General features: G+C 35.9%; 1 protein-coding gene and 1 non-coding gene across 2 annotated transcripts; both read right to left on the bottom strand.

The window, feature by feature from the left end:
* Positions 1-7885: 7885 nt before the first annotated feature.
* Positions 7886-7970, bottom strand: TRNAM-CAU (transfer RNA methionine (anticodon CAU)). Its single transcript is given in 2 exon segments — positions 7886-7921; positions 7933-7970. It is a non-coding gene; the product is annotated as a tRNA-Met (tRNA).
* A 681-nt stretch (positions 7971-8651) lies between these two features.
* On the bottom strand, positions 8652-14784 carry LOC104598590 (vacuolar-processing enzyme-like). Its single transcript, XM_010260730.2, has 9 exons — positions 14426-14784; positions 14125-14289; positions 12329-12485; positions 11756-11841; positions 11459-11658; positions 10010-10058; positions 9673-9876; positions 9072-9275; positions 8652-8971 (listed from the first exon to the last, which is right to left on the bottom strand). The coding sequence occupies exons 1-9, from the start codon at positions 14663-14665 to the stop codon at positions 8789-8791; spliced, it is 1488 nt and encodes a 495-aa protein (XP_010259032.1). The 5' UTR covers positions 14666-14784; the 3' UTR covers positions 8652-8788.
* Between the last annotated feature and the right edge of the window lie 8178 nt (positions 14785-22962).

Genomic DNA, 22962 nt, shown 5'->3' with positions numbered 1-22962 from the left:
GCAGGGGTATTGGAGCGTACAGTCATGGGAAAAACACGTTCATCAAATAAAACATTGCGTGCAGTATAAACATGTCCAATTTCTAAGTCCAAGCACCAATACCTCTTGTGATGGGGATTGTACCCAATAAAAAGACATCATTTGGAGCGAAAATCCAACTTAGAATCAATATATGGTCTCAAATTGGGATAGTAAGCACAAACATATGTTTTCAAAAATAAATAATCAGGATCTGAACCGAATAAGCGCCTCCAAGGAGAGACCATGTTGAGAATAGGTGTAGGAGGTGATTAAGTAAATATAATGCTATTTCAAAGGCATCATACCAAAAAGTCTTAGAAAGAGAAGCGGTAGCCATAAAAGTTAAGCTAGTCTCAACAATATGCCGATGGCAACACTTAGCTGAGCCATTTTGAGCGTGTGTATGTGGACAAGAACGACGTAATGTAATGCCAGACTGGTGCAAGAGAGGTTGGAGACGATTGTACTCAGTTTCACCATCAATTTGTAGAAATTTGATTTTACATTCAAGCAAATTATCAACATTCTTCTAAAAGGTTTCAAAAATAGTAGGTACTTGAGATTTATGAGCCATGGGAAAGATTTATAAAAAGTTACTAAAGCCATTCATAGATAGAAAATAACATTGATATCCCTGTCTAGATAAAATGGGAGCTGGTCCCCAAACATCAGAATATAAAATTTCTAGTGGATGAGAAGCAACAAATTTACTGGGATGAAATTAGTAAGGAATGACTCTTGCCTAAAGAACAATCAGTACAGAAGGTACTATCTTTATTAGAAACAGGTAAATTAAAGGAACTAATAACATGTTGGGTAATCTTCGAATTGGGAGATCCAAGTCTGTAATGCCAAATAGAAGAGTCGGTTCTTTCTCCAACAAGAGCTGAGAGTTCATTCTTATTATCCATTGCACAGATCTGGTAGAGACCACCATTATTCTACTCTTGAAAGAGAGTTTTCCCAATCATATTGTCCTTTACAGAGAAACCAATAGAGTTAAAAATGAAAGTAGCATTATTATCACAACAAAATTGGCTAACCAAGAATAGATTCTTAGAGATATGAGGCACTTGCAATATATTATGTAAAGTAACAGAATCAGAAGAAGTATAACATGTAGAATACCCAACATGAGAAATGGGTAGACCTGTACCATTGCCCACTGTAATCTGGTCAGTGCCATGATAATCTTCATGAAGAGAGAGGTTTCTTAATTCGCTGCTTGTTATTGAACATGGTACCAGCTAGCTCAAGATACCGACGACAAGTTGCTACAATGTGCCCTTTATAACCACATAACTGACAAATAACTCCAAGGGTTTGGATATCAGAATTGCCATTGTATGGCTTCCAATTGTTGGAGTAAGAAGGCTTTCCATCATAATCACCACCATGATCGAGGCTTAGTCATTTGTGATGGGGGTACTGTGGGTCTTTCTTCTTGTGAGCAATATTTGTAGATGAAGTATCAAGAGAATGTTGCACATGATGGCATGCTAGAGCAACTAAAGAATTAGAGAGACATTTAACTTTTTGAATGTAATCAGATGTTGGCAGATTTCCTTTCTTAAGGTTGGCAAGTTCAAGTTTAAGATCATGAACTCGAGATTTACTGATTAAAGAAAAAAGAGAATGTAGTCTACTCTATACCTGTTTGGAGGTAATGCATCCCACAATCTAAGCCAATATAGGTTCAGTTATTGAGGATAATAGCCAACTCATAATTAATTGATCTTGTTCATGCCATGCGATGAAGTCAGGAGTGATCCTTCTTTTAGAGGTTGAACTCAAATATTCTGATGGGCATGGAAATGATCCATCCACATACCCATAGAGTTGATGGCCCTTTAATGTTGGTGTAGTTTGCATGATCCAAAGTAGAAATTTTGTGCTATCAAGCTTTACTGAGATAATATTCATGAATCCTACTAGGGAGATGGTGTTGATGGTTCGACCATTGCTTGAATCAGACTGAGTTTGTACTGAGGACATGGAGGTATTCTGAAGATTTCCAAAAGCCATGGACGTTTGTCACAATGTTGGCTCCGATACCAAGATAGAGTAACACAAGAATGGAAAAAGTGTGTTTTGTATTAGAGATAGGAGTTCATATATATACAGTTGTGGTGTCAATCTGATAAAGATTACAAAGAGATAAAGAATAAGCAGTTTACAACAGAAAGATAAGAAATATCCTTAGCTATTGAACAAAGTGATAGGGATTATCTTCTTCTGTTATCGAGCTGTATAGCTGACGTGGCTTCCCTAACATTTATCATCCTCATTTATACTCAGTTTCTTGTCCAACCTTAGTAATTTCCACAATGACTTACAGGGATTTGGTCATTCGTTCCATGAACCATCTTCTCTGTGCAAAGTTATCCAAAGCTCCAACAAACATTAACCAACCATGCTTTGCCTTCCATTCCAAAATACAAAGCATTTGTTGCTTGCCATTCCTAAACACCTTGTTCAATTGAATGAACCTACCTCTGTTATTGATTTTTATTTCCACAACAACTTTCTTCCCATGTGAGCATTAACTCTCCTTTCCAACCTAGTTCTATGATTGCATATATCATTCCATCAATGAAGTCTTTGAGCCACTTTGTAGCCTCTCTATTCAAAACCACCATAGCTCTTTTGTCTTCTTGCATTTTAATTGTTGGTCCTTCCCTTGATTATTCCAATAGAAATATTTTCTTTTCCATATCAAGAACCTTCCTCCACCTAGTTGTCAAAGTAAAGACACAATCAAAGCGGGCATTGGAGCTTAAGAGGGCTCAAAAAAAGCTACAATGAGAAAGAAAGATGAAATGAACAAGGTGAAAAGGAGAATGTAAAATGATGGGGAAAGTCATCAAGGCTAAGAAGAAGATGGAAGAAAATAAAAGGAATAAGGAATTGAGAAAGATAAAGCATGAAGCAACTCTATGTAAAGCAAGGAGGAACTAGCAATATATGGCACTTGTATGGGCCAACATGGTTTGGAATAAAAAATTAGCAATTGTCCTTGGGTTTGTTTTCTTCATCTTTTACAAGATTGTTGTTTTAAACTATAGGAGGCAAAGGAGAGGAAGAAAATGAGGGAGCTAGAAAGGGAATTGAAAGGAATTGAGGGTGAAGGTGATGGGGTAAAGAAGGGGGAAGTGAGTGGAATCTTTATCTGGTGTAGTTTCATAGAGCAAATAGTAAAAGACTCCATCTATGTTTGAACATAGGTCTTCATGTGAAGTTTTTAGGTGTTGTAAAACTTAGTAAAATATGTCTTGAGCTCAAGGAGATTGTTAAGTTTTTTACACATGGAGAAATGTATCATAGGGAATGAGTAAAAATACTAGGTCAAGTTTCCTTTAACCCTCATATAATTGTTTCCTTTGAAGTGTTTTTTATTGGTATTTTTTTTTCTATTGATATTGATACTTCATGAATTCAAGCTCAAGGGTAAAATCAGTTCAATTACATATAGGGTAACATGGCACACAAATGCATGGTCCATTAAGGGGTTTAGCAAGTAGATTATTAATCCTTGAAACTTACTACTTTGTAATTTTAGTGGTATTGGCACAACTACACCTATTCATGACCCAAGTAACCCAATAGGCAGGCCCAAATTAGCCTATTCTAAATCGGGTTTAGACAAAGTTTTAAGCCCACAGGCTTAGGCTCAAGCTCTAAACATTAGGTCCGACTATTTTTTCAGGGTAGGCTCGAGCTTTCCCAAATAAGCCAGCCTGACCTGATTATATTATATATAATTAAAAATATAATGTATATGAATAATACATAATATATAATAGTATAATAATAGAATATTAATAATAATGTATAATTAATATAACTTAAAATATCTATCCAGATTGGGCTTTGAGCTTGGGCTCGGGCTTAAGATATAGGCCCAATGGTTGGTCAAGCTTAGTCCTTTTCTATTTACGAAGAGGCAAAGCCTGGCCCAAACCTGGCTGATGAATAGGTCTAAGCACAACATTAGTTTTACAACTCATCTTGGTGAATTGTTATATATTTTGTACACGAGTCTCGACCATTTAGCTCTTTGCATATGGAGCTTGGACCTTTAAATATACAAACCATCCTTAGTCTTATCTACAAAAAAAAAAAAAAAGAAAAAAGAAAAAGAAAAATGGTATGTTTTTGTTTCATCTAATAGGTCCAATTCATAATAATACTAAAATGACATCACATAATAGCATGATACAATATCAAGTATGAAAATATTTTAGGATTTAAATTATTTTAAGCAATTGTTGAAAGGATTTCCACTGCTAAGTAGCAACCAGAAAGATGGGAAGATGTTTCAAATATTTTATACCTATTACAACCCTCTTAATTTCTTGCAAAACCTCTTAAATATAAATGAAACAAGTCCACTATGTGTTGGCATGGATTTTGATAACCTACTAACACATACAGGGAGCTTTTAACTTATGTCACCTTCAAATAAGCCTTCTAATTTACCAAATCCCCTGAGTTGATTAAAGGATGAGCTTGTTCAATTGTATTCAATGGATTACCTATTGTTTGTCCTGATCAAAATATAAGCGATAGGTTGTATTTCTAAATTTTTATGCACTACCAGCCATGAAAAAAGATAATGCCTTATGACTTGATCTAATGATGATACTTTGTTCTTATATATCATAAGTTTCCTCTCCCTCCAAACTATCCATATGATCACCAGTGTTTGTATGCTCTACATTGTTCTACCTCTTTTATTCAAGCCCTTTAAATTCCACCCAACACTTAACTCCACCACTATCCTTGGGCTGCACCACTTAGAAGTTTCCCACCTCACAAAAATTTGCCTAACTTAACCAACATGAATGAGCAATGAATAACCCAATGATCTGTTGTTGGTAGCCCTCAATGTGAAAACACATTATGTTGAATGGATATCCATTCCTCTTAAAATCAATGTGTCTTTAGATAGAAACTTACATAGCGAAAGGGACTTTAATTGCAACAGGAGGAGCCTATATTGCCTTACTTGGGAATCCCCCCCTCTTTCCACTCCAGATCTAGCTGAGCTACCTTCAATGGAGTTAAATTTTCTTAGAATACACCCAACTTCAAAAAATGTAAGAGTAGGAAGCCACCCATCTTTGTACAATATTTTTATGTTTATGGTCATTTATTGAAATGGACCCTTGAGGTTTTTCATTTAGATTCTAATTTTTGGTTACTTAATAATAACATTCTTCTTGTTCATCTCAATTTTGGGTCATTGTTACAACTTACAAGTTCATGCCCCCACAAATATTTGGAAAATCCATCTTTCTATAATATTTTTTATGTTTTTGGTTAATATCAAGGACCCTTAGGGTTTCTATCTAGTTTTTATTTTGACTTAGATTCTAATTTATGGTATAACGCTATTCTTTTGGTTCATCTCATTTTTTTGGTTATTGTGACAAGCATTTGTGTTGTGGTACACTTTAGTTAGTTCATATAAATATAGCTGCAACAAGTACGAGAGAATTTGAGTTTCTTTTTATGTCAAATATCATATTAAGCCTGGCATTTGCTTTGTCCATTTTTGTCATTGGCATTAAGCTTTGTTACATTATATCATAGTGATTCTTTGTAGGTGATTTAGCTTGAGTTGAACCACTAGTATTATGATGATTTTCTTAGGTGGCATACTTCTTTGTGGTTCCCCTAGAGTGGGGAAGACAATTACTAACAAAAGTTGTGGCTAGTGAGGCAGGTGTTAATTTCTTTTCAATTTCTGCATCGCAGTTTGTGGAAATATATGCTGGTGTTGGTGCTTCTTGTGCCCGACCACTTTACCAAGAAGCAAAGGAGAATGAAAGTACTCTGTGGAGTTCCTTCATTTTAACTAATTTTTCTTTCTTTACTTGTGCAATTTGGTAACCTACCTTTTGTATAAGAATATAACTTATGTTATAACAATTAATTCCACCATTATATCTAATGTCAGCATCATATTGCACATAATTTCAAAAATTCCTTCCTTGTTATTGTTGTTATTGTTGTTACTATTGTTAGTAATTAGTAATAGTACTAGTAGTCTTTATTTGTTACAATTATACCAAATTAGTCATGGATTTAGAGAAGGAAAATAAAGAAAAAGAATGAAGAAGAATATGCTTAGGAGGAAGAGAAAGAAGAAGAAAAGGGATAAGAGCGGAGTTAAATCATCTTTCTCTCTCTATATAATAAAAAAGAAACAAAATTACATGGGTCCTAGTTATGTGGCTGACCCAAAGCACATAAAGAAATAATAAGTTTTGAGGCCCACAAAGAAGGCCTATTACAGCTGAAACATAGTTATTAAATAAATAAACAAAACTAAGGCTCATTTGGCCCAATCTCTCTAAACTCCCCTTCAAGCTGAGCATAGATGTTAATTATGTCCAATTTGCTTACATAGTTACATGGTGTTAGAGCTTTGCCTTGGGACTCTCTTGGTCAAGATATCAACTAGTTGTTCCTCTAAAGAAGTGAAAGGACTACATACTTCCCCCGAGGCCACTCTTTCTTGTATGAAGTGTTTATCTACCTCAATATACTTATTTCTATTATGTTGAATTGGGTTATGAGTAATGCTAATGGCAATCTGATTATCATAATACAACATCAGTGGCCTATCATAAGCAATGCGCTTATCTTCTAATAGAGATGTGAGTCATAATAACTCCGGAACCCATGGGATTAGGCACAAAATCATACTCTACACCTCATTATTTAATATTTATACAACCAGGGTAGTGCTTCAAAAAAAATGAGGGTAGAGGGTAGCCCATTCCCCATCCACAATGTTTTAAAACTAATTGGAACCAGAACCACTTTGGCCACTGATTTTTGGGTTAGTGGTTTAACCATATGGTCTGAATGGATTGGTTTATGACAATTTAAAAAACTAAAATAGTAAAAAATTGAAATAAAAAATTACCTAAGTCAACAAATTTTAGGCAAAAAATGGTATGAATTACTAGTTAGGTTTTATGTTTAGACTTGGGCTCACCAGACTTGCAAATTTTAGGGTAGGGCTTGGGCCTAATACTTTTAAAGCTAGACACAATATATAATACAAAGGTTTGGCCCATGATCACCCCTAATCCCAAGCTTCCACTAGGGGCGCAAGTGGGCAGGTTGGGCCGGGTTTATGGTCAACCCAAGCCTAGCCCTACGGATCGAGCCTGAGGTCAAGCCTAATTTTCCCAACCCAAGCCCAACCCACATTATAATTTGATGCATTCGAGTTGGGCTCGGGCCCGGGCCGGACTCGGATTGGTCAATGAACCCAATCTAAAATATATATATGTATTTATACAAATATATATGCATATATTTGTATATATATGTAAATATGTATGCAAAATATTTATTCAAATATTATATATAGTATGTAATATATATGTAAATATACACATATGTATGTACTAGTAAACATGTACGTGCATTTGCACGTGACAGTATTTCCAAGACAAAACTATTTACAATTCATGGACAATTTTTGAATAGTTACAAGTGGACAGTTTCTTAACTGTTATAAGTGAACAACTTTTGAACTTATAAGTGAACAGTTTCTTAACTATTATATGTGAACAATTTTTAGAGTGAGAATAAAGAACATATATACCCTTTTTATGCCCGTTATATATTGTTTAGATAAGGGATAAAAATGTCTAACAAAAAGTCAAAAAGATGAAGTTATTTGCTCTTTTATTAGTAGTATAGGTAAATGTATATAATTGGGCGGGCTCAAACTGGATTCGGGCTACTAGGCCCGCCCAAGTTGCACCCCTAACGCTGCAAGTACAAGGAGTAATAAGACTATAAGTCTACAATCAGAGGACCAACCAGCAAAAATTAACGATGGGGTGAGAGAGGCTTGAACTCTCGACCTCAGGATAACTCAGAAGCTATGAGACCTACGCGCTAGCCAACTGCGCCATCACCCCGATTGAAACTTTGTGCAAGTTAATAGATTTAACTCGAACTCTAGGCTAGCAACAACCTGTCAATAACAATGAAGTTTATAAGTTTATAGCCAGTGGGCTGCAAACAACAGATTCCGTCAACACAGGCAACAATGACTGAGCTTCTTATTTTCATCTCTCTCTCTCTGAGTGTGTGCATGTGTGAGAATCACCAAAGATGCTTGGTTTCAACCATGAAGAAACTTAAAAAAAAAAAAAAAGACTTAACTAATTGTAAGTGCTATAGGCCCTTGCATAAGTCACATTCTCCAAAACATCAGATCCACCCCATTCAGTAGTAACCAGCAAACATAAGAATTATTATTAAACCCTATCATACAGGGTTGTTTTGATAACAGCTGAAGTGACTTAATTAAAAAGCTTATTTTAACAACTTTCAGTTCAACAATTTCAATAGTTTTCAAATGGTCCCAAGTAGATTTAACCTTCAGGACAATCGATGCTTCATGCTTGAACAGTACAGCCTCCTGAAAACAACTTTGAAATTCAAAAGGCTACATATTTCCATGATGGAAAATGTAAATTTCATTTAACAAGCAATGAATGATAATTATAATACACAAACCTTTTATGTTGGATTTTTGGCTCTTGCGAAAAAGGCCAATTTCAAACACCCTAATAAGAACCTTGAAGGCTTGAACATAAACTAAATCACTGGTATTAATAACCACATAATTAAACAGGCAGTTTATAGTCTTGTACAAGCCAAAAAAAACAAAACAGTTTTTACTTTTGCACTGTTACTTCTTCTAAGAAAATCTTTGGAACTTATGATACATTCAAGCACTATAACCTCGGGTGAAAGGACTCCACACTGCTGACAGGGGTCCGCTACAGGCAGCCCTACATGCTGCCTCCATTGCATCCTCTGAGATTCCACTGTTGCAAATGTTTGCAAATGCACGCATGTGCCTCATCCCATATTGAGTCAATGACCCGCAGTGATATTCAAACAATCGGACCTGTTCGCCAAATTTAAATGTTACTGGGTGGGCAATGCTTGAAATTAACCAAAAATACATTAAGTTGGGTAACCCGCATTGATTCAATTTCAAACATTACCATTGCTTTTAGGCAACCCCAGTCATCAACCAAGGGCAACCCAGATGGCCTCACTGCACTGAGGATGGAAGCAGATCTTTCTGTTCCAAATAGAATATTGCCAATCAGTTCAACACTACCATCAATATGGGTCCTATGCATTACTGTCTCTGCTATTCGCTTGAAAGCTTCTTTCTTCTTTGATCCATCCTCTGACTTCTTGTACTGCAGAGAAGCAGAAAATTCATGGATGAGAGAAAACAGGAAAAGATTCTGAAAAAGCCGACTATCAATATTTATGAACCTTTAAATAGTTTTCCATTTCAAATAGTTGCAACATGTGTACATAGATTATCATGAAAAGCAGACCAATACCCAAAGGGGTACTTTCTACTGGCAGTGAAACTAAGAGTAGTCAATCAGAAATCCTAGAGGCTAACATCAAATTTCTGAATAAAATGATAGCCAAAAGGATGATTCAATTTTGAAAAATCTGAACACGATATGATAAATTAACGTACGATCTATGATTCTTGAATATTCAGGCTAGCTATCCCATAACTTGTTCACTAAGAAGCTGCTGCCAGCTTTGCAGATAAAGAGCTTATGCATTTTCACTCACCCTTTGCCACAAGAAGAGGAGATCTGCATCTCTCTGGTTAACAACTTCCATATGGGGGTGAAGGGTATTCTGATTAAGGTTCTCATTGGCAGGATCAAAACCTTGATACAGATAGAGCTTCTCAGTTTTGATGCTTCTGTTCCCATATTCCATCACATGAGATCCAACAAAATACGTGTTATAGTTGGAAGTTCGGTCTTTTACCTGGACAAATGAAGAGAACATTCCATTTTAGCTATATGATAAGAATTAGCTATTTGAGTACACATACTAATTAAAAGATGATCCTATTCATAGAGCATGAAGTTCAGAAAATAGTTTGTGATCTACATCTTACATTATGATATTGTTGTCGTAATGTTTCTTTCTTCAGATTGTGAGTTTCACTGCAGAAAGCAAGAAAAAGAAAAATAAAACAAAACCAAATATGAGTGCTACATATCAGATGACTGCCTCTCACTACTTCTCACTCTGCACTTCATGAATTCAGATAAAGTTGTTGAAATTGAAACAATGTTAGTATCCTTCCCTGAGTAGGGTCCATGCTGAGTCACCCTAGTCAACAATACATTACTAAGATTGTTAACCGAAGCTGCAATTCTTCTGTAGCTCCAGGAAACAGTCAACTTGATACAAATACAAGAACAACAGCACCTGGAAAATACGGAAAGCCTAGCAAAGTATTTCCATGGCTTTTGCATGCACACTTAACTGAACCATCTAAGTCACCATTTCCAGGGGCAAGTTCTGCAAAGTTTAGCAGAACTGTTCCACCAAATGGCCTCAAACTGAACTCCTACTCAACATGAATTCAGAGAACAATAAATAGGGCGACCAGAGTGCAATGTTCAAGAACCTTAATAGTTGACATAATCTCAATACACCACCCAAACGTTCTTTCAAGATAATGGCATGGGAAAAATGAAAACCAAATTAGATGATAGTAACAAATTAATGTACCATATAAAGCACTTAGAGAAGACAATGAAAAGCCCACCAAGGAGGGGGAGAGGGGGCACAAAAGAAGAAACAAAGAGTAGAAGTAAATTTTGGAAACTTAACCTGAGATTTGTGAAACTTTTAGAAGCCTGTCCAGGAGTTTCTCCTCAGGTATGACCTTCACCCCTTAACATTTTAATATCAACACCAATTGCCTCCCTTATTAAGAGCTTGTTACTTAAGATGACAAAGATATCAAAGGTCATTTGATGAGTGCATTTTAAGTAATGTTCAAAAAATTCTTTAAATCAGCAGTGGCCAAAATAGAAACAAATATTGATTTAAGATGTTTTTTCATGAAGGGCATTTGATGTTTTGTCACCTTGAATACACATTGTCAAGAGAGACAGGTAACTGATGCTAATCCCAAAATGTCAGGGGAGTCAAGGATATTTGAGAAATCCAATAGAGGTTTTATAAGGGAGGTTGCTGAAATATACTGAGAATAAAAAGTTCTCTACATTGAATCATAACAACCCCGGGATTGGACCAAGAGTTATGCCATAGGGCAAATTTTCAACTAAAGATCTCCTGTGACAAGCAAAATAGATCACTGTACACAATACAGTAACACTCAATTGTTTAAATTCATGGTAAATATCTCTATAGTTTTTGTACAATTAATAATAAGAGAAAGTTAATGGATACTATTTAAGAAACTCAAGAATCATAGAATCACTAGCTAAATAGTGGGACAGCATAAAAAGAGTCAAATCAGTTCAATCAGATAGCCATGTTTACAAACTGCCACCAACTTCTCACGTTAGAAAGTGATGGCAAAGTGTACCTGTCTTCCATCCATGCTACGCTGTACAAGTCCCCTAAACAAGTTAGGAATTCTGGGGATGGAGAAGGTTCCATTCCAGGACAATAAGTGCCAAAGCTGCTCTCCTCAGCATTTGATGCTGTTGTTACATAAATATTGAGATCTTCAGGCATCATACCTTCAAAAATACTCCCACTCTCACAAGCTTCTACATATATAACCTGCATGTACACAACATAAGTATCATTGTAACGCACAAAATTCATGCCCTGCAGTTGGGGTGGGGGTGGGGGGGTAGGGTGGGGATGTTTCTCTCACCATCTCTTTGTAAGTTCCTGCTGCATGTTTCTTCTTCAATACCTCAATGAAATCAACAGCATAGAGGAAAGGCATATTAGGCATTCCTGAAATAAAATGGGAAGGGTATTATTAGACTTCTAAGGCCGACCACTAGTCTATATTTACATTAGTACAGGATGCTTTTACAGTGAATGGTGTATAAAACTTCTGGTAATTTATTGTGATACATGTGCAATTTTCTGTTCAGAACATCAGGTACAATTCCAAAGCAATCTAATTAACAGTTTTAATTATATCAAATATGTTATTATGTTATATATGTAATAACATTAAAAAAAACTGTAATCCCTAGATACTGTGGCCATAATCGCCTGTAGTCGACTTGTCCACAATCATTCTCAAGGCTTAAGGCCTTACTTCATCAAATGTTAGGTAAAACTGTGGTGCATAATCAAAACTTTAAACAAAATTTTGTAAAGAAAAACACAAATTTCCATTCTATTATACCCATAAACTTGGATTGAAATCAATATGCACAATGTTCTATAAGAGTTGTTGTAGATGGAAAAAGGAAAGGTTTCTCATACTAACCAAGCACACCTGGGCCTCCGTGGTCGGAGTAATACAGGAAGATTCTGTCATTTGGTTTGCTATCAATAACCTTACCACTTCCACCTTGTACAGCATTCTTATCGCCAAGAAGTACTGCATATAGGTTATTAGCAGTGACATGCTTTCCAGTATAGTCCTGCCATTGCAAAAATACAACAAAATAAGAATGAAATATCAAGTAATTTATCTTAATCAGAGTGGGGAAACAGATCACTATATATAGAGGGTCTAATCAACCACTAAATGAATTGGCTAAGAAATAAATTTATATTAAAAGTGGCTAAAACCAATAATTCAATAAATTGGCTGAGAGTGAGCCACCTTATGATTCTGAAAATGAAATGGCTTCTTTGAACTTTTGTTCTCATGATGGTAAGGATCCTATTGTCCCCACAAGCAGAAGATATTATTACTATTTAAGCTGCTTATCAATGGATATTATCTTGCAAGTCTATGCATAAACTGATAGACATCTCTACTTTCAAAGTGATTTCCTGGATGTAGGGGTATCAATTGGACCGAATTTCCAATCCCATCCGGCCCAAAATGAGTCTATTACAGATGGACCAGGTCCAATCCAATCCGCTGAATACTTTGAACCATTTTGGACAGGTCCAACTCAATGTCTGGACCATCCATTCTGTTCAAATTGGTTCCAACCCAAACCTGGTTCATTGACACCTATCCATCCATCCAATCCGTCCAAATTGATTCAATTTGGACAGGTCCAACACAAAACCGGTCCATTGACACCCCTACCTGGATGCATCAATGCTATTCACTCTTTTTAGGCTGTGTTCCACAGCCTCATTCTTCTCATAATAAAAGCTTAAGAAATGAGAGCCAGTTTATTCAGTGAGTGGTTTGAAGAGACCAACATTTGGCAACATGTGAAGGATTCCTGCTCTTTACGGTCCTTCACTTCTCCATACAGCTCGAGTAGCAAGTAGGTCTGTCATCGGATTCAAAAAAGTCCGAAATCCAATCCTCTCATACGATCCGATTATGTCAGATTTGGGTAATGGTTTACATAATCGGATCATAGGCAAATTTAACCCCATCTCCGATTATTTCATAATATAGTATGGATGGGGACAATATATACAATTTAACTCACGTATAATAAATTCATAGATTTCATATTTATATTAATTTATGATAAGTAAATTAAAAAGTAACTAGTTTTTTGTGTTTAAAATTTCCCTTGTATTTTTTAAATAAAATATGATGCAAAGTTGGATTAAATCCCAATCCGACCGATTTCGGATTGGATTCGAATTTCAGTTTTTATTAGTCGGATCAGATTTGGATGTTTCCGAATGTGATCCGAACAGCCCTAAGCAAAATCATGTGTCCATGCCCCTTTGGCCCTTTCTAATCAATATATTAACTTGGCAAATGGTGATACCTAGGTCTAGGTAAGAATCAAATATACATTAAGAAATACAAACGGATTACTCAATACACTGAAGTCATTTTTCAAATATATATATTGAATTCACAAACAGTTTAATGGGCCACTGACTCGGTGGCTTGGTGATCAATTGTAATTGGGCTGGGTTTTGATCCATATAGTAGAATAATAAACGCATGCTACCTAATTGAAACAAGCTCAATATATTTGCAATTATATTTGTTATTTTATTTTAATAAGAAAGAAAACATCATCCATCAGCTTAAAAAAACACATTCTCTTTGTAAGATGGTAATAATTCCAATCCAACGGTTCAAGGAACCTTTGCGTGATTGGAGTAAAGTGTACTACCAATACATACCTTAGGAACGCCAGCATAGACATCAGGACCTTGGGGATGGTTGATGATGACACCTGGCTTGGGATTGAACTCACTGTAGGCAATGTCATCGTACATGAACACCACTATGTTCTCCTCCTTCAACCCTCCTTTCCTCAGCAGTTGATAAGCATGGCAGACGTCCGCCTGCATCCATACGCCACACACGTAAGCCAAACGCCAACACTCACACGAACTCTCACTACTCAGGCTGCGATTCTACAGAGTAGTAGCTTAGCTTCACTCGGACGCTTTCCTATTTCCTATTTCCTAATCCCCTTACCTGGTGCCGATAATTCCCGAAACCCGAAGAACCGGCGACGAGAACGGCCCAAGTCGTGCCGACTCCCTCTCCGTCCTCTTCCCCCTCTTCCCTCTGCGTCGACATTTTGATCCCGGAATCCCACCTTTCCAATCGAACTGCTCCACCGCCTCCGATGCCTTCGAATAGCATTAGCAAGAGCAAGACCGCCACCGAGCTGACATTTAAAACAAAGCGATTATTTGCCGATGAATTCGCCATTGAAGAATGGGTAAGCCAGAAATGGAGTAGGGGTTGCACGGACTATGGATTTACTAAGGCCGAGACTCTACTCATAGAGTCATAGGCAAGCAGAGAGAGAGACAGAGAGATGAAAAGTGACAACGGAAACCATGTACCGCATCTTAAAATGGGTGTAAGCGCCGAACAGTAGCGTCAGGGTCAGGCGCCATGCAAGAAGGATACATGTGAAGACAACGCGTGTACAAAAGGCCTTGAAACTGGAACAAAAACGTGGCCCTGGGTGAGTGTGTTCCGATCAGTCGGCGTTAAGCACTTTGAGCTTGGCCTGTTGGGATTTGGGATTGCCTCGGGTCTGAGGCCACACGGCTGGACAGAAATTGCCTCTCGGATCCCAGAGTTGCCAAGTGTTATATAAAGAGAGAGAGAGAGAAAGAGAGCCATACGAAAAGGTATCAACTATCAAGTATCAATCCATCAGAAAATGCCCAGACAGTCAGACTAAGATCAGCATGATCAGTAGATTGATGTCCTGAATGCAATTCAGTGAAGTGATCTTTAGTATAATGTGCCAAGTACACCTGTTCATGTATCGGACCGGGCCGAGATTTTGTGCAGGTCCGAGCCTGAGCCTGGCCCGACCATCGGGCTTAGAGGTTGAATCCGAGCCTAAGCCTGACATTTATATAAAGCCTCAGCTTGAGCCCGAGCCTGACATCTATATAAAGCCCGAAGCTTGAGTTCGAGCCTGAAGTTTGATCTGAATATAAAATGTTTTATTTTTAGTGTATTTTTATAAATTCATATTATATTAATTTAATAATAATTTAATAATTAATAAATTAATTTATATTTCCTAATAGTAAATTAATATGTATCAATAATTTAAGAAATATATATTTATTATATATAATATATATGTTCTTTTGTAATATGTAATAGTATTGGGCCGAATTCGGGCTTGGGCCCGGGCCGTACTTATTTGAGAAAGCTCGAACCTGAGCCTATGGGCATAAAATTTTGTCCAAACCCAAAAAATAACGGGCCGGGCCAGATTGGGCCATCGGGCTACTCGGCCCATGAACAAGTCTAATGCCAAGTGACTCAATTGCTAAGGTGAGACTTCGGGAATGAATGCCACCTTTCACCCACTCGGGATTTCCTACTCACTTTTCATACCCACTCTCTACTTGCTGTAAATTGAAGCCACACATTTCTATTATGAATTGAGAGATGTGTGACTGTAATTTACGATGGGTAAAGTGGGTAGAAAAAAAAGGGGGTTTTATAGTTCAATCCACCCTTAGGGTGGAGCTAAAATTTCAAGGATGGATTAGATCCTGCCCGTGGATTGATGCTAGATTCACGGACAGGATGCGGTTTGCGATTTATCGAAAGACTACTAATAAACTAGGAGGGAATTGCAATTCAGATTTCTGAGATAGATTGCAGTCTACTTATCCCCTAAAAAAATGAGTTAAAGGGTTATGGGTTTGGAGAAGCGGTTATTACTTATTTGTGTTCGTGCCTCAATAAAGCTAAAAAAAGCGAAGCATGTTTTCGAAGTTTGAATCATCTTTGACTCGGACGGTTGAACCTAGAACCGTTCTAGTCAGTGATCCGTTGATTCAATTAGTCGAATTACCGATTTGTTCAACACGGAGAATCATAAAAATCTTTCCTATAATTTTATTGTAACAAATATTTTTCCTGAACTTTTGATAAATTTGACAAAAACCACCAACCTCATTGATCCATACAAAAAACGTTAGTTGATGCATTAATTTTTTAAATACCAATTTTATCCTTCTATCATTGTCAAGTCAAACATCACCAATAAAAGGCACATCATTCCCCAGTTGATCAATCCTCTGAGAGGATTAGAACTTTGGGTACAAGGTGAGGAACTTGGAGAGGATTCGTGAAGGTCAGGTATGGACTCTTCAGTTTCAAAGCTTCGCTCGGCAGCAAGGGATGTGGCACGGAGGAATTCTTTCTGGGAATGGAGCCTAGCAGGAGATCTTGACCTCCCGAAGCTCCCATCTTTATTGGAGAATGCATGGGAATCTACGTCTTGCGATTTAGAGGGGACCCATCTTCTGATGCCTCTTCGAGTGTTGTTTTCCTACAACTTCCGGAGGATCGAGGGCTTTCACTTTTCTTCCTTTATCAAACCACAACCATCTCTTCTTCTACTCTTCTTTTCCAGGATTAGGACCACACAGTGAGATATAGGTTTCCATAGTGAAAAATGCATGAAAGCTCCCCTTTCACAAACCAATCCATAGAAATGAAAACAACCCGAGTTCACCAAGGCTTTAGCCCATTAAACAAAACTTTAATAAAATGGGTTCAGTTTCAGACCCTACCAGGTTCAACAGAAGGCAAAATGGTATCAGGACTTTCCCAAAACCAAACCTCTGTTTCAAAAATCAAAATCTTGGTGCAAGGAGGGAAGATGACAGAAATTTAGCAACATTCCTGAACTTTAACTGGGCCGAGGGGTCTTTACTTTTTATCCAAAGTATTCATACAGACCCAAAATATTCTTCCACTACCACAATTTTAACTGGATAATGAATACTTATGTGAAGACGATGGCGCCAGTGCCATTGCCGTTAAGAGTGGCAAATGGGAGGGTTGGGTTGGATTGGTTTAGGGTTGAACATCAACCCACCCTATTGACTCACCAACCCACACAGGACACATCATCAATACTAGTTAAAGGGTCATAACCCACCCTAACTCTAATTCACCCTGACCCATCCATAACTCACTTGACCATCATATTGACTTTTAACCACCCTCACCTATACCAACTCCCCCACCTTTCATTTATAAATACAAAAATGGGTAGGGATGACCCGTATATACAAAATATTAAATTCTGAGAGAATAATCTCTCTCAAGACTATCATGTGACAAAAACGAGTCAGGTCAACCTATAAACCCGAAAAAGCAAAAATAGAAGATAAATACAGAAAATTGAAGAAAATTTGCAGAAAATGCAAAAAAATATAAAAAAATATAAAAAAATACAAAAAATACTAAAAAATTATAGAAAATGCAAAACTTTTGTAGAAAAAATCAGAAAATATGCAAAACAATACCAGAAAATTGTAGGAAATGCATGAAAAATGCAAAAAAAGCACCAAAAATTGTAGAAAATGCAGAAAAATACTTAAAAATTACAAAACAAATGCAGAAAATTATAGAAAAATTGCAAAAAATGCAAAACTTTTATAAAAGTGCTTTCGAAAAAGTACTTTTATGTAAGTACTTCTATAAAGTTTTATGAAAGCGCTTTTGTGTAAAAATACTTTTGTAAAACTGCTTTTGTAAAAGTACTTTTGTAAAAGTGCTTTTATAAAAGTGCTTTTATGCTTTCATAAAAGTGTTTTCATAAAAGTACTTTTATAAAAGTGCTTTCATAAAAGTAGTTTTATAAGTGCCTCTATGCTTTCATAAAAGTGTTTTCGTAAAAGCACTTTTATAAAGTGCTTTTGTAAAAGTACTTTTATAAAGTGCTTCTCGTAAAAGCACTTTTATAAAAGTGCTTTTGTAAAAGTACTTTTCGTAAAAGCACTTTTATAAAGTGCTTTTATAAAAGTATTTTTGTAAGTACTTATCTAAAAATGCCTTCATAAAAGTTCTTTTCATAAAATTACTTTGTAAAATTGCTTTTGTAAAAGTGTTTTTGTATAAAATTGCATGTGAGCGCGAAAGGTATTAAAATCTATTTTATTTCGCTTTAATTAACAAAATGAAATTTGGCATAATAGTTTGGAAGTGGAATCAAATGTTTGCACATTAGGGGGTTTGAGTTTGAATCACCATAGCTTTTAATTTTTGAGATTTGGCGAGTATAGGTAGAATTGACTTTGACCCAACCCATCTTGACCTGCATGACCCAACCCATCCTGACCCTAATGGGTACCCTCAACCCAACCCACCCTAACCCTTTTCCACTAATCCTAATGGGTTGCTCGATACATATTGACCCATCAATAGATTGGGTGGGTCAAATGGGTTGGGGTCAAAATTGCCAGCCTTACTTGTCGTGTGGGTGGTTAGTGACATTTTCAGTCTCGATAGTGACAGAATGGTAAAATTGGTATTTAAAAGAAATTAATGCATCAGTTAATGTTTTTCGTTTGGGTTAGTGATGGAGGGGAAGTTTTTATTGAATATTTCAAAAGTTTTAAGGGAAATATTTGTTATAGTGAAACTGTAGGGGAGATTTTTATGATTGTCAAAAATTTTAGGGGTTTTTGACAATCATAAAAGCCTCCCCTTTATTTTTAAAAAAAATTGACAAATACCTCCCCTTAGGTGTCATTAGGTCAATTTGCAAAATTCTATATTTGCCCTTAATAACCCTACTAGTTATACAATGATATTACTAGATATATTCCACCATCCGTTTTTCCGACAACTGTACTTCACCGAAGACAATCATTTATCACCATTCTTCATCGAAGACTATTATTCTATTCATTCTTTGAGAAACTAAATCATTTTTCGCTCTCTAAGAATCTAGAACTTTCTTCATCAGAGGTTATCATCATTCTTCATTAGAGACTATTTTGTTGTTCATTCGCTGAGAATACAAACGGTTCTTCACTAGAGACCTCCATTCTTTCTCTGTTCTTCACTAAAGACTATTGTGCTTTATAGAACCACACTGGTACCACCCTTTTGGGAATAGACGGGTGAAGACGATTGCCCGATACCACGTGCTCTCCCAACAATAATGACACTGGATGAGAGAGAGAGAGATGTGGGCACTGGAAAGAGGAAAAAAAAACAGGTGCCCCATCGCTTCCTGACTACAAAACCAGAAGTGGATTCGGAGCTTTCGGGTACCAAACCAACAACTTTGGCTTTAGTTTGGACCCACATTTTACCATCTTAATTAATGCATTCTCAACAATGCCCCTACCCTTACCAATAATTTGCAATGCATCTCTTGCTACAGGTCTACTATTTCACACAACTTCGAGGGTTTTTGTTTATTCTTCTCACCTTATAAGGAATTGGTCTATCCGTTCGACGCTGTTCTAAATGTACCCATCCCCTTCCTCCCCAATCCTCTTATCCTTTTGTTGCTAAAGAAAAGGTCAAAGAGATCATTGGATTTTGTTTTTCAATCGGTGATAGCTATTTTCTGAGTGGTAATGGATGTAATGTCGCGACCAAGGATTAAAGTGTCGGTATTAGGTATCGTATTGGACCACTCGGATACGGATATGCTTTGGAAATGCATGGATACAGACGAAAAAATATGGATATGCCAAAAAATGCATATAAATTCCATAAACATATTAATAACATTATTTTTAAAATCAAAATAGCCATAATTAATGTATAGATACATAGAAAATGTATATTCTAAAGGTATATATGAAGAAATATACTACAATTAATATAGTGGGATGCATAGAAACCATAAAACTTTATTGATATTGTATCAATCAAGAATTCCGGAACATATTATATATATATATATATGTATGTATGTATATATTAAAAATTAATACATGCACAAAGCTATTATTGTGTTATTTTCTATTGAATTTCAAGGCACAAAACATATGCAACTATTATATGTGAATTATTATGTCGATTACTTTCTATTTTACTATTTTTATTTTTAATATTAACCAAAATTCAACTAAAATTAATTCTCAAATGTTTAGTTAACAATATTTTTATTTTTGTAAACAATAAACACGTTATTATAAAATGTAATTAAAATATAAATTAAAAATTATAATAATATATAATATTAACTTAAAATATATCAAATATATTAAATTTTCTAAGATACACATCATATGCAAATTCATAATTTTTAACTTCTAAAATAATTATTCCATTATTAATATTTTTATTTCCATAAATTTTGAGATAAAAAAATCATTTTTTTATGTAAATGTAGATTGATGGATTTGACAAATTCAATTTATATTATATTCTCAAGGTTTTTGTAAATAATATATTTTTTTATAAATAATATATATATATATATATACTTTTATTTAGTTCAAATTAAAATATTAATTAATAATTTATAAAATTATAAGATCCATTTCATGTTCAAATTTATAAATATTAAGTACTAAAATAATTACTGTATTATTAATATCTTTTTTTCGTATAAATTTCTTGAGATTAAACAATTTTTTTATATAAATGTGGATTTAAGAAATTATTTATTCTATTAGTTTATAAAATATTAGTTTTGAATATTATTTTTTTTTTTATTTTGCTGGAATTGTTAAACACAAATGTAATTTTTCTACATTACATGTGGACACTAAAATAGAAAATGGCTATTTTATTTCATTAAATTTCATAAAATGAAAATTGGCTTAGTAGATCGAGTGTGCAGTTAAGACTTGATTCCAAATGCGGCATACCACGTCTTCCTTGAATCCAAACACTCCACTATTTGTTCCATTCTGGGTGGGAGCTGGTCCAGACTTCCTTGGTTTTGCGATTACTAGCTCCTAGAGTGCTTCCAAGAGCCTTCCCTACATTGGTACCACCGAAGACCTCCTTGGTTTCGCACACCCTTCGTTCTCAACATGACTTCAATGAGCCAACGTCTTTCTCTGTCATTAGACTTTGATGCGGATTTCGACAATAACATTGGGGGAATAGACGAAATTCGACATAATGATCTCTTCGATACCATCTTCAAATCATAACAAATCACCAGCCAATCATCATCTGATCTCTCCAAGATCCAAGCATTCCTCACCTCGTCCTGATGCATATGCCTCGAGAGAATCCAAACCTTTGATCTTACCTAGTCCTACATTAATGGCAGTTTCATTGTCTTCAACCTCCTTTGTATCCAAAGTTGGGCTTACCAAACTTCCAATCTCGTCACTGAACAAGCCATCACTCGCCTCTTCTGGGAACTTTTCCCTTTACCCCACTCTCTGCAACTATTCTCAATCCTCAAACCGGTACTCTCTGCAACTATCCTCAATTATCAAACCGGATAGTTGCCAGGAACCCACCTGACCGGAATCCTTGGTTCGTTCTTCTTGAGTTCATTGCCGTAAGTTGCTCCTCTTCGGAGTATAAAATGTTGATAGGGGTATTTTAGTGAAAATCAGATACACATTAATTCGTAAAAGGGTAAAATAGGTATTTTGAAAAAAAAGTGGTCATCAATTTAACATTTTTCGTCTTGGTCATTAATAGGAGGTATTTGTCAATTTTTTTAAAAATAAAGGAGAGGTTTTTGCTAAAATGAAACTATAGGAGAGGTTTTTATGATTTTTAGACACTTCAAGGGAGGTTTTTGTATTTTAGCCAATAACATATGAACAGGGTTTTAAAAATATTTAAAAGAATATTTAATGAAGCTAACTTACAGAATGGTCCCGCTTTAAAAATAATTAAAGAAATATCATAATGAAGAGATCAAATCAGCCCCCCACAACGTCCCACTGTAAGATAATACCATAAATGATGATATCGGGAGATGTTTCTAATACATGGCCGGGATGTGCTGTGGGATGTTATATGGGGGCAATCTTGTGTGTGGTGGGGTGGGGTGGGGTGGGGGTCTGATTTGGAGTTAACTTTGGCTGTTGGAGCCCAACAGCATAGGCTGTTGAGAGAGTTTTGGACTGGACAGGTTCTGGGTAATTCACTTATTCACGCCTATGCTTTGGCAGTATGCTGTTGGCCCCCAACAGCTAAAATTTTTCCGCTGATTTGAATTCCATAATGACAAATTATTGCAGTGGCAAAACAACCACTTGCCACTTGGACAGCCGGCGGCAAAAGGAACTAGTGATGTCATGATGTAGGATGAAAACAGCAAAAAGACAACCGCTTGGGTTGCTGATACCCTATTTGTTATGGGATCAAAAGATGCTCTTGTTTCCTGACAGCATGTAGCTATCAATTGGGTGATTCAAAGCGTATGATGCGGTATCCATTGCTTTTACTCTTGCAGTGAACTGTTATGATCTTTTAGGAGGTAAGGTCCCCCAACTTCCCAGGTTCCAATTGTATTTCTCCTCTTTGTTTCGTTTCGCTTCTTAATATGTTTTAGTTTCAGGTAAAAAGAAAATAGAGCATTTTTTTTTCTTAAGTACTTGAAGCTTGAATTTTAGGATGTTTGAACTCAATTAATCCACGGAATGAAATTGGGTAATTCATTGAAACAAGATTAACCCTATATTGGGGAAAATGATATTGGATGGTCCGACCGTCCGGATCAATGGCTGTTTGAAAATACTAGGTTGTGATATAGAAGAGCCTTTAAATTCCAATAAGGATAAAATTAAACA

This window comes from Nelumbo nucifera, chromosome 6, assembly GCF_055504915.1.
Source record: "Nelumbo nucifera cultivar China Antique chromosome 6, China Antique-T2T, whole genome shotgun sequence".
Classification (NCBI taxonomy): Eukaryota; Viridiplantae; Streptophyta; class Magnoliopsida; order Proteales; family Nelumbonaceae; genus Nelumbo; species Nelumbo nucifera.
The sequence above is the reverse complement of the archived record's forward strand: the minus strand, read 5'-3'. Positions and strand labels throughout refer to the sequence as shown.

Excerpts from the sequence above, each read along its gene's own strand:
- LOC104598590 (XM_010260730.2), bottom strand. The coding sequence starts at position 14,665 with ATGGCGAATTCATCGGCAAATAATCGCTTTGTTTTAAATGTCAGCTCG. Across the intron at positions 11,659-11,755 it reads CAGGAACTTACAAAGAGATG|GTTATATATGTAGAAGCTTG; the intron begins GTGAGAGAAACA and ends GTGTACATGCAG. Across the intron at positions 8,972-9,071 it reads GGGGTTGCCTAAAAGCAATG|GTCCGATTGTTTGAATATCA; the intron begins GTAATGTTTGAA and ends TTTGGCGAACAG.